Source organism: Octopus bimaculoides, chromosome 11 (assembly GCF_046866305.1).
Source record: "Octopus bimaculoides isolate indiv1 chromosome 11, ASM4686630v1, whole genome shotgun sequence".
NCBI lineage: Eukaryota > Metazoa > Mollusca > Cephalopoda > Octopoda > Octopodidae > Octopus > Octopus bimaculoides.
Window position 1 is genome coordinate 16,079,276 of NC_142938.1, and position 13,755 is coordinate 16,093,030.

Below are 13,755 nucleotides of genomic sequence, written 5' to 3' on the forward strand. Positions count from 1 at the left end.
GAAAGGGTACACAGTATAATTGTTTTGATTCATTTCAATTTGCTTTATTTCCATTTTGTGATAAACGCATTAAGTGATAACCACAGCTGTTTTATGCAATATATCCATATAGAAAAATTGATGTATAAACTTCAAAGAATATATCCTCAATATGAAGAGTTCAATTAATACATTGTTGTTAGACCAGAATACTTTATTATACTGCAATAAATCCAAGTGTGACCAACTTGGGTTTATATACATGATCAACTAAAACAATCTTTAAGAACAACATATTTTAGCATAAAAAGCATAAAATTGCATATAGAGTTCATACTTTAATTGTAGTCAACAGCTGTTTCATTATGATAAACACAATGAAATGTATAATAATCATCATCATCGTTTAACGTCCGCCCTCCATGCTAGCATGGGTTGGACGATTTGACTGAGGACTGGTGAAACCGGATGGCAACACCAGGCTCCAATCTAATTTGGCAGAGTTTCTACAGCTGGATGCCCTTCCTAACGCCAACCACTCAGAGAGTGTAGTGGGCGCTTTTACGTGTCACCCGCACAAAAACGGCCACGCTCGAAATGGTGTCTTTTATGTGCCACCCGCACAAGAGCCAGTCCAGGGGCACTGGCAACGATCTCGCTCGAAAACCCTACAAAGGTCAGTCAGGCGGTGTGTATATATATATATATATATATATATATATATATATATATATATATATATATATATATATATACATATATATATATATATATATGTCTGTACGTATTGTCGTCGTCGTTTAACGTCCGCTTTCCATGCTAGCATGGGTTGGACGATTTGACTGAGGACTGGTGAAATCAGATGGCTACACCAGGCTCCAATCTGATTTGGCAGTGTTTCTACAGTTGGATGCCCTTCCTAAAGCCAACCACTCAGAGAGTGTAGTGGGTGCTTTTATGTGTCACCCGCACGAAGGCCAGTCAGGCGGTACTGGCAAAGGCCACACTCATCTCGCTTGAGAAACCTCATGTGTCACCCGCACAAGAGCCAGCCCAGGGGCACCAGCAACGATCCCGCTCGAAGAAATTTCATGTGTCACCAGCACAAGAGCCAGTCCAGGGGGACTGGCAACGATCTCGCTCGAAAAACCTCATGCGTCACCCGCACAAGAGCCAGTCCAGGGGCACCGGCAACGATCCCGCTCGGAAGATTTTATGTGTCGCCCGCACATGAGCCAATCCACGGGCACTGGCAACGATCCCGCTCGAGAGACTTCATGTGTCACCCGCACAAGAGCCAGCCCAGGGGCACCAGCAACGATCCCGCCCGAAAGATTCCATGTGTCGCCCGCACACGAGCCAGCCCAGGGGCAAATTGTAAAACAGTGTTTACTCAAACCATCAAGAATATTATGCTATGTTAATCAGAAAAACATTACTGTTTATATAACAGAGGAGAATTTTACATGCTGCCTCTCTGCTGTTGCAAAACATTGACACTAAGGTGTGAAACTCAAACTTAAGTCTATCATTGTCATCATCATCATCATCATCGTTTAACGTCTGCTTTCCATGCTAGCATGTGTTGGACGAAGCCAGAAGGCTGCACCAGGCTCCAGTCTGATCTGGCAGAGTTTCTACAGCTGGATGCCCTTCCCAATGCCAACCACTCTGAGAGTGTAGTGGGTGCTTTTACGTGCCACCGGCACGAAGGCCAGGCAGGCAGTACTGGCAACGGCCACGCTCTAAATGGTGTATTTTATGTGCCACTTGCACAGGAGCCAGTCCAGCGGCACTGGCAACGATCTCGCTCGAATGTCTTTACAAGTGCCAGGAAGGCAACGCTGGGCACAAGTGTCATCACGATTTTGCTTTTGCTTGCCACGACAGGTCTTCGCAAGCCGAGTTTCATGTCCAATGAAGGAGACGACATTGGCATGGATGCCAGTCGTCGAATTTAGTTCGATTTCGATTGCCTCAACAGGTCTTTGCAGGCGGAGTTTAGTGTCCAATGAAGGAAAGGTACACATAGGTGGGCTGGCCACACTCCTGACAAAGGCCTTGGATTTAGGTCTCACTTGGCTTGCCAGGTCTTCTCATGCACAGCATATTTCCAAAGGTCTCGGTCAGAAGTCATCGCCTCGGTGATGCCCAAAGTTCAAAGGTCATATGTATATATATATATATATATATATATACATTCCAAGATTTTTAATCAAGACATCTATTTACACTTAAAGATTGTGCCTTTGCAATGCATTTTTAGTAAGATGGCCAGCAAGATAATCACCAGATGGAAGTGGATGAGTCTATTTTAAATTCTTGAAGAGGTGGCAATATTGTAGTCACCAGGTGAAAATGGGTGAGTCTATTTTTGATGCTCAGAGGGGATACTGTAGTTGGCTGGTGCATGCAGGCATATCAATTTTAGATACTGTAGTTTGTTACAATGTATTCCTGAATATTCTGTTAATTCTATTCTATTTCCTCTATATTCCCATCCATTTCAACAATGAATATACCAGTACTTGCTTATTGACTTAAAAATCAGCAAAGAGCTAATGGCAGAATTTGGCACCTTTACTGGTTTACAGGTAAGTGCTCTACCTGCATCACATTCTTGCATTCGACTTCCTCATTCTTATTTTGCAAAATAAAAAACTCAGATGGAATCCAAGCAGGAGCAACTATCACATCCTGCTGGTTATAAGCCATTGGTTACCGAATACACTAGAATACACAACAATAGAACTACTACTAGGCATTTTAGACCATCACCTACTGAAAGTGCCTTTTGTGTATGGCAAACAAAGAAAAAGTCAAGACTTTAGGATGAACAAAATACAATTTTTAAAAGGGGAATTATTAAATGATCAAAATTGGAAGAATAACCAAATTCTTAGACTATTGACAACAGAAATTCTGGGAGTGCTTTATCAACAATGACGGTTAATATTTTTGAAGTAAAGAAAATTGTACAGGATTTAAAAATAAACAGATTTTAAAGGTACAGCACGAGAATGTGAAAGATTTATGAAAAGACACAATTTACAATTGCATACAAGAACTAGAATTTCCCAGAAAATGTCCAAAGCTTGTGAAGATAAAATATTGGAATTTCACAAGTTTCATGATAGACGAAAAAGCAGAAAGGTTTTGAAATGGCACAAAATTGAAAACAAAGATGAAATTCCGCTCAATTTTGGTGGATCCAAAACTATCACAAAACAACTGGACATTAAAAACATATTATACAATCCTTCTGGCTTATAGAGCTTGTAGGAGTATGAGAGCATGTGTTGTAACAGTACATCACTGCATCCACCATTTGTTGGTGATTCACAACTCTTGGTAGATAACACCTTTGCATCACTCATGTAACAACACACATCTTTATCTGTTATTTGCTTCAACCATTAGACTGTGGCCATGCTGGGGCACCTCCGTGAAAAATTATCATCAAATGAATATCGTACCTGATATTCTTTTTTAAAGCCTGGGGGACAAACACCGACACAAGACACACATAGTTATATATCTTTTACTTGTTTCATATATATATATATATATATATATATATATATATATATACATCAAGGTGGTGACCCAGCATGGCCAGGCGGAGGTAAAGAATACGTACACCACCCGTTTTCGGCGTATCAATTTGCCTGTGGACCCCTTTTATTACTATTTTATTCTGGTGGAGCCCCACAACTATTCGATGTTTAAAAACTAGTTTTATAGATGCTTCTATCAAATTCCTATTTTGTTTTTCGCACATTAACTTGTATAGGTTGAACTACATAAAATGCTAGAGAAAGAAACTTAGCTGTCTCTTGCAATACATACCAATACATACACGTAAAGTAAAATTTGGGGGTGGGGCCCTTAAAATACTATTATGGATTTCCCATTTACTATTTTGTTGTGTACCCCCTCCCCCCAAATCTTAAATGGACCCTCAGGGGCTATATGGACCCCGGTCGAGAACCACTGCCCTAAACACCCGGTGTGCGTATTCTTTACCATCGCACATGGCCGAGTCTAATTACTGAAACAAGTAAAAGATTACGTGTGTGTGTGTGTGTGTACACACACACACATACACATACACGATGGGCTTCTTTCAGTTTCCGTCAACCAAATCTAATCACAAAGCTTCCGTCAGCCCAGAGCTATTAGAAAGCACTTGCCTAAATTGCTACGCATGTTACTTTTCGTTCTTCCTTTTTTTTTTTTTATGCATTTTACATTTCTTAACAATTATAGCCCAGCCACATCTGTAAGATATATTTTGTTGCTATGTAAGCGCGCGTGTGTATGTATGTGCGAGAGAGAGAGGGGAAGAGAGGGGGAAAGAGGAGAGAGAGCAAGAAAGAGTATGTGCGTGTGAAGGAGTGGGTGTTCATTTGAAGAGGTTTGTGTGAATGTATGTCTGCGGGCATATTTCTATTGAATATCATCTTGTAAATGATGCCTCAGCTATCAAGTGATCACAAAGTAATATCAACCTTTACTTGTTTAAAAAAACACACAAAAAGGTCAGAGAAAAAAACGATATTTTACTTTGTATTTATTGATTAAAAAAATGTGGATTTCCTACCTTGTGTAGATTTGATCATGGTGCAATGGACATTCAAGGAATACATAATATAAATAGGGAACTAGTTTGGATGATGTTGGATGAAGAAGAAAGCGATAATGATTGTGATGGTGGTAATGATGATGGATATTAATTATTCACTTGAAGACTGGGCCGTCTCCAAAAACAATTTCCTTCTCACAGCACATTACAGCTGATCTATTATTATTTTTTTTTTTTGTTTCGTCACGAATAAACAAACCAGTTTTTCTTTAAAATAAATTGTTTTTATTTTCAGTGTGCACTAAAAAAAAACGATGTCTTTTTACAATAATATCTCAATATTTTTTTTTTCTTTTCTTAAGCCATTGCTAGAGACTTTTTTTTTTCCACTTTTTACTTTCACTTCAATACACCACCAACTGATATGTTTTCACCCAAGTTTCACCTTTCAATATCCTTCAGGCAAGTCTTCTTCACATATTTTTATACTGCAGCCATGCTAGACATGATATTACAAGCTTACAGACAGGTCTTCTTCATATGAGATTTTACTTCACAGCCAAGCTAGACACTTTTACAAAAGTTCTTTCACTTCAACAAAGATCTAGCCAACATTTTGTTTGCTGGGATTTTTTTTTTCCTGTTTATTTTCCTTTTATACTTCAGTCAAGCGAATCAAGTTTCGGCAAGCTCTTTAAACTTTAACTACGCTACACGCAACTTTACTTCAACCAAGCAGCAGCAGCAACAAGACAACTTTGTGCATGCACGTTCCTTTCACTTTCAGACTTACTTCAGACAAGATTCAACCTGTTCTGTCTTCAGCCAAGCCACAGACACGTCTGAACAGATAACATCCCCGCACCAAGTTATAAACAAGTCTTGACACGTTCTGTTAAGGGGCTTGCACAGACTTGCACTATGCAAGGCCCCCCCCCCCCCACTTCCATAAAACACGTCTCAACATGGCTGTGCAAGCCTTCTTTCACTAAACAAGTCTCAACATGTTCTATGAATGCTGGGAACATGTCTGTGCAGGCTTTTGTTACTGCTTCAGCGTGCAGCTGAAGACAAGTTTCAACATGAAATTTTAAAATTCAAAGTTGTTTCGAAACAGGTTCCTGGCACATTAAGTCTAAAAAGTATATAAATGCATATAACGCCCGATATATATATATATATATATATATATATATATATATATATATATATATATATATATATATATATATATATAATACAAATAATAATGAGTATATGCATACCTACATCTACCTGTATATATAGATGCATATCTGGGTACAGGACGTTGCAAACAAAACGTAGACAAAAAAATAATAATAACTAGAGTATATATATATATATATATATATATATATATATATATATATATAAAATGGTATTTTTGCTGCAACTTGAATGTTTAGACCACAATGTAGTCTGCTGTGGCATGTTGAGTATACGACTACTTCACTGCTCCACTTCACATTTCTTCAGCAACTTATACGTAGCTAACTAACTACCATCAATACCACCAACTATATACCCTTACAGTTAACCCTACCACCACTCCTCGGCTATTGCTACCACCACTCTCACTACTACTACTACTACTTCTACCACCTCTATACCCGTTTCACTGTGACCATCATTATTCTGCCACCACTACCATTCCTCTCGCTGCTACCCCTACTACATATACCACTACTCTGCTCCAGTCACTGCTACCATCACTCCTCAGCTACCACTATCTCTGCAACTACTATCCCTATCACCACCAACACCATATTCACCATTGTAATTATTTTCTGCCACTACATTCATGACCAACTTCTACCATACTTTTGTGGTGAGTGGCCACGACTGAGTTGGTAGGCCCCAAAAGTATTTCCTATGATCTGACATGTTTTTCACAGAATATAGAAATGCCACCCTTCACCATTGGCCAACTAGTAGTTTTGTTTTATTATGAGGGTGATCTATATGCAAGATATGATGCAAACTGCACATTTTATATGTACTTATGTCTTGAGTAAGACATTAAACTACATCTGACAGTGAAGCTCCAATTATGAGTTTGTGTTTAGGGTAGTACAGAATTAACTTTTAATCACTACTATTTCCAGGTCCACTTTGATTCAGGGAGGTAGTGCCAGTCAAGTGCTTGAACATTAGATCAAAAACCAAAGGATATCCCTGTAGTTACGATATACAGGAGTTGGAGAAGGGCTGGCCCCTAGCCATTTATCACACAGGTTCTCCTATGTGTGGACATGCCTTGACATTGCATAAACTTGCATAAGTGTTAAACAGACCACCTGCCTCATGATTAAGCCCACAAGAGACAACAGAATAGACTGAACTGACAAATGACCAAAGGAAACAATTTTATCTTCCCCATCAAAAATTCAGAATTTTCAGGCTCTAGCATAGAGAGAGAGAGAGAGAGAGAGTGTGTGTTTTGGTTCCTTTTAGTCCATCATACAGCTATGCTTGTATGCCATTGTTATTTCTATCTGTGGACTAAATGGAGTATCTGTGATACTAAACTAAGAATGTTCATCTTTTGTTTTTCTTTCATAGCTATAAACATCAAAACATTGCATAGAGTGGGCAGAAGACCAAAGAGATTTATGGACACATTCCACTCATCTCTAGTGATATTGCTCAGTCCAGGGTAAGCTTTGCCGGTTACTGCGTTCATGCTGAACAACCTGATACCATATCAGATGATGTATTTTAGAGACTAGCGCACCCCAATAGAAGACACAGACTACTCATCTACACTGATGTTATTGGCAAAGACACACAACAGAAAATTGAGGACCTACCAAAGCTAGCCGGGGAACTGAGATTCCTAGCATGGCAGGCTATGACATCTTGGTTGCGGCCACTTGAAGCAGAATGTCTTCTATTTGTCTTGTAAGTGTTGCGGAGATGTTGTATACAAATCATATTTACATACGCTGTGCGCATGTGTGTGTGTGTGTGTGTGTGTGTATTATGTTTATATGTTTATGTTGTTGAATATGAAGGTTGTATTTGATATTTTCTCTCACTCTTCCTCTCTCTCTATGTTGTTTGTATCAAGCCAGACAGTGGATTTGGTAGGTGCTATTTTAAGTCTGTTGTTGTGGAGCCAAATTTCTGAAGTGATTTCTATCACGTTGGAGCAGTTTATTCAGCAGTATCTGAAGACTGATGGGAGGAAGTGAGCATGGTGTGATCTGCATATGAGGTTGTGTACATGCTTTCTGGAAATGGGGGATGGCTCCAGGACAGATAGCTGATGGCATTTGGCTGAACAGGTATTTCACCAGTGGACATTCAATCAAATCCATTAAGATTTGTGATTAAATTAAAGGTTGATATTTATAATAAATTTGCCATTTGCAATGGGTATGCAGCACACACCTAGCACACCTGGAATATATGCCCCTGGTGTCTGCCCACTTGAAGTTGAAAGTACATTTCTTAAAAAGAATCTCTTAGCAGTATAGGTGTGAAGCAAATGGTCACTCTCCGACCAGCCATAACAAAAGTTTATGAACACACACACACACGTCACAAATGTATTTTAACTAACCTAAAGTTCCTATATATATTCTTCAAGTGCCTTCTTACAATCCAGTATCAATCACTCCCACTCTTCCTCCTCCATCTCCCACTTTGTAATAAATAAAGAGCTTTACATAGAAATTATATTAGAAAGGCAGAACCAACAAGCATAACATCTGGAACCACTTTAGAGCATGGATTTATGATTCAAACATAATTGCAGCAACTTGTTATGGATATGAAAAATATCCATTCTCCTCATCATTATTAATGCTTATATATATAGATATATATAAATATAAATACTCTCTCTTTTTTACTCTTTTACTTGTTTCAGTCATTTGACAGCGGCCATGCTGGAGCACCACCTTTAGTCGAAGAAATCAACCCCAGGACTTATTCTTTGTAAGCCTAGTACTTATTCTATCGGTCACTGTTGCTGAACCTCTAAGTTACAGGGACGTAAACACAGACACACAAACATATACACACACACACATACATATATATATATATATATATATATATATACACGACGGGCTTCTTTCAGTTTCCGTCTACCAAATCCACTCACAAGGCTTTGGTTGGCCCAAAGCTATAGTAGAAGACACTTGCCCAAGGTGCCACGGAGTGGGGCTGAACCCGGAACCATGTGGTTGGTAAGCAACCTACTTACCACACGCCACTCCTGCACCTATATATATATATAAACAAATATACATGCATACATACTTGTAAAAAAAAATTACTTTCTCTCTTTATTCACCACTTTCTTTTTGGTGTCATTTTTCTAAATAATGATTATTCCACCACCACCACAACCACCACCGTCACACCTAGTATCATTTTCTCATGCAGGTGATAAAACGATTATGGATGTGGTAGTTATGGAATGAACTGAATTGACTTTAGAATATAAATAACTTTGACCTTAAAACAAGGAAGAGTTGAGAAGACATTTTTATGAAAAAATGATTTTCTGTCAACAGCTTATTAGTATTGTATTTTCTCTTGTTAGGCACAATGGCCCCGTGGTTAGGGCAGCGGACTCACGGTCGGAGGATTGTGGTTTCGAATCCCAGACCGGGCGTTGTGTGTGTTTATTGAGCAAAAACACCTAAAGCTCCATGAGGTTCCAGCAGGGAACAGTTATATACAGTTAAGTGAAGGCACATATATACAGTTATATACAGTCAAGTGAAGTTAAGTGATATGATTGATGTAGAATTATAATATAATCCTTTCTACTAAAGGCACAAGGCCTGAAATTTTGGAGGGAGGGGACTTGTCAATTATAACGACCCCAGTGTTTCACTGGTACTTAATTTATCGACCCCAAAATGATGAAAGGCAGAGACGACCTTGGCAGAATTTGAACTCAGAACATGAAGACAGATGAAAGACTGCTAAGCATTTTACCCAGTGTCCTAATGATTCTGCCACTCGCCACCTGTTATTTTTATTATTATTACACCTGTGTGTGCTTTGTTATTAAGGCTGGAAAACATTAACCTTGTTTATTGAAAATTTTGGATCCGGGTTTGCACCCGCTATGTATATTTTAGTCACACACTAATGTCCAGAAATAAATCTTTCAAAAATGATAGTATCTGTTTATTTTACTTGAGATGTCTGTGTACACATATCAGCAATTAATTTATTTGCAAATAGCAATCATTATATTATTCCTACTAATATTAGGAATCCCAAGACTTCATTAAGCTGATTGAACACATCAGGGAAAATTCTAAAGGACCTTTTAAAATTATGCATAGTGTGCAAACAAAATTTTCAAGTTGCTTCAATGAATTTATGAGGATGAATCCCACAATAATAATGTGTGGATGTGTTTGTATAGTTAGAAGCCTAACTGGTAGACTAAACAATATGTTGTTGGCATTCCGTGGCTTACGGACGTCGAGGGTTCCAGTTGATCCAATCAACAGAACAGCCTGCTCGTGAAATTAACATGCAAGTGGCTGAGCACTCCACAGACATGTGTACTCTTAACGTAGTTCTCGGGGATATTCAGTGTGACAAGGCTGACCCTTTGAATTACAGGCACAACAGAAACAGGAAGTAAGAGGGAGAGAAAGTTGTGCTGAAAGAGTACAGCAGGGTTCGCCACCATCCCTGCCAGAGCCTCGTGGAGCTTTAGGTGTTTTCGCTCAATAAACACTCACAACGCCCAGGTCTGGGAATCGAAACCGCGATCCTATGACCGCGAGTCCGCTGCCCTAACCACTGGGCCATTGCGCCTCCACAGACTAAACAATATACAATTCTCTTTATATACAATTTCTTTGTGCATGCATGTGTGTATTATGAGGGGTGGCATCTTTAGTAACTGACAGTTTCCTTTTCTCTCTTCCTGAATTTCTTAATTGCCTCTGTGTACATACATTAATACATATGTATATATTTACACATACATGCATATACACACATATTTACATGTATGTACAGAAAAATAAACATGAATATACATATAAATACACGTGTATATACATCATTTAAACATCTGTCTTTAATACTAGCAAGGGTCAGATGGTTTGACAGGATCTAACATGGTAGAGGACTCTATTGTGCTGCAATGTCTGTTTTGACATGGTTTCTCTGGCAGGAAGCCCTTCCTCATTAGGGTGTAACGAGTGCTATTTTCATGACATGAGTACTGGTGAAGTCACCAAGTAACTCACAAGACAAAGAAGAGACCCTTGACTGAGTAGGGTTGGTGTAGAAGGGGAAATGATATTATGCAAGATGGTGGGGAGCTAAAGTAATGATAGAAGGACAGGCACAAGTGTCTTGCAATAGAAAAGATACATGGTTACCCTACAGTAAATAAGAGTGAGCACCAGTAGCTGGAAAGAAGACGAGGGTGACAATGAGAAATCAGACCATATTGTTGAGATTCATGAACATGTGTAAAGGAGAGAATATAGACGAACCGAAAGGGTGTGCGGACACATTTCCATCATTGCTTTAACATCCACTTTTCAATGTTTGCATGGGTTAGATGGAATTTCTATAGCCAAATGCCCTTCCTGTCACTAACACTCACCTCTTTCCAAGGGAGATAATATTGTCCTATGCAGAGCCATATCCACAGATTACTGGAAATTAGGGAACACACACACACAAGGGAAAGGTTGATAGTGTTTTCAATGTTTTGGCTCTGTTACCTCCACCAGATTGTCTGACAAAAGTAACTGAGCCAAAACTTCAAAGTCACACACACACTATATATATATATATATATATATATATATATATATATATATATATATATATATATATATATATATATATATACTCTTTTACTTGTTTCAGTCATTTGACTGCGGCCATGCTGGAGCACCGCCTTTAGTCGAGCAAATCGACCCCAGGACTTATTCTATCGGTCTCTTTTACCAAACCGCTAAGTTATGGGGATGTAAACACACCAGCATCGGTTGTCAAGCGATGTTGGGGGGGACAAACACAGACACACAAACATACATATATATATATATATATATATATATATATATATATATATATATACATATATACAACGGGCTTCTTTCAGTTTCCATCTACCAAATCCACTCACAAGGCTTTGGTCGGCCCGAGGCTATAGTAGAAGACACTTGCCCAAGATGCCACGCAGTAGGACTGAACCCGGGACCATGTGGTTGGTAAGCAAGCTACTTACCACACAGCCCCCATGTAATTTGCACACCTGTATAATTTAAGCAGGTGATTTTCAGGATAAAATTTGTTAAAAAAACAGCTTCTACTCATGTAAAATTTCTGTTTAAAAGGTATCACATTGAAAGTTATTAAATTACAAAATGTTTGTGTTGTTTATGGCTCTGCGGAGTTGTGGTTATGCTTAATCAATCGAATTGTCCTTTATGTTTGAAGTTGATGCGGTCATCTGACAAAAATGGTTTCTTTGCAATGATGTAATGTTTTCATTAATAATCAATTAAGAAGTCGCTTGAAAAGGCCGTAATGAATTGACACCTGTATTATTGTTACTCATTTATATTTTATATATATATATATATATATATGAAAGAAGGTTTGAAAATGCACTTAATTTTAAAAATATTTATTTACTTAACCGGTTTCACTTTTTTAGAAAAAGATTATCAAAAGTCTTTGAGAATAATAAAAAATGTTAAAAAACAGTTTGAGTATTAAAATGCATATATACATTCTTTGATGATAAAATATATTTAAAGTATAAAGCTTTGTATGAACTTTGTAGTGTTACATACTGATTGTCACACATTCTCTGATATTAAGATGAAATTGTTAAAAACAGTGTATGAAAATACACATATGGAAAAATACATATACATATTCTTATACATATTCTTTGATAATCGAATAAAGTTGAGGAGGAACTGACCTGGCTTTTTTCTCTTGTGTATATTGAGGGTATATATATATATATATATATATATATATATATATATATATATATATATATATATATATATATATATATATATGCACATACATGCATACATACATAGATACATACATACATACAGAGACAGGTGTGTGCAGTACACAAGAATTATATATCAAATGAAATAGAAACTGTTTTTAGTATCATTAACCTTATGTTACTCTTTTTACTCTTTTACTCTTTTGTTTCAGTCATTTGACTGCGGCCATGCTGGAGGACCGCCTTTAGTCGAGAAAATCGACTCCCGGACTTATTTTTTATAAGCCTAGTACTTATTCTATCGGTCTCTTTTTGCCGAACCGCTAAGTTACTGGGACGTAAACACACCAGCATCGGTTGTCACGCGATGGTGGGGGGACAAACACAGACACACATACATACATATATATATATATATATATATATATATATATACGACGGGCTTCTTTCAGTTTCCGTCTACCAAATCCACTCACAAGGCTTAGGTCGGCCCGAGGCTAGACACTTGCCCAAGGTGCCACGCAGTAGGACTTAACCCCGAACCATGTGGTTGGTAAGCAAGTTACTTACCACACAGCCACTCCTTCGCCTATGTTGGTAATGTTTAACTAAAACGAAACCTATAATAATGATTAATGTACAAAAATAGCTTAGCTATTGATGTAATGAAATTAAATGACAGACAAAATTACACCTTTTTGAAATTTCCTTGACTGTTTACACATCATTAAGCCTTGTAACATGTATTTTAAGCTCTATGTCAAGGAAAATAGGCATTTCCATTCAAAAAATTTATTTTCAGAAAGCGCTTGAATAAATAATCTTATTTTTGTTTACTTTTCCGAAATGAATCAGATTTTTCTTTTCCTTTTATTAGATAAACATTTTTATTTTCAAGAATACTATTTATTAGTTAATTAGACGATGGTGCTGAGGAAACAAAGAAGAAAAAAAGCAGTACCTGCTATTAGTATCCTTATCTATAAATGTTGATTTGATGGCAGAATTCTGGCTTAAGCAACCCCATATAACCCCTCGTAAATTTTTTATCTTTTGGAATTTTTAGAAAATGTTTGCATATTTGTAGTCTACACATTAGAATTCATGATTATGAAAAAAAAAATGTTTGTGTGTGATTTAAGGGCGATTTAGTTGTTATTTTTAGCACATCTGTCAATCACCCGATACC

At 37.7% G+C, this 13,755-nt stretch overlaps 1 protein-coding gene across 4 annotated transcripts in view; it reads right to left on the bottom strand.

Moving 5' to 3' along the window:
* The window catches only part of LOC106869728 (apoptosis regulator BAX), a 134,167-nt gene that overhangs the window by 12,524 nt on the left and 107,888 nt on the right, over window positions 1-13,755 (bottom strand). Inside the window, exon 1 of one of the 4 annotated variants that reach the window (XM_014915581.3) lies at window positions 4,583-5,410. The exons of 2 other annotated variants lie outside the window; for them this stretch is intronic. In XM_014915581.3, the coding sequence (XP_014771067.1) occupies window positions 4,583-4,628 (46 nt within the window). In that variant the 5' untranslated portion in view covers window positions 4,629-5,410. Of the gene's footprint in view, window positions 1-4,582; window positions 5,411-7,395; window positions 7,544-13,755 lie in introns of those variants that run through there. One more of the 4 variants, XM_052971527.2, reaches the window with a different exon arrangement.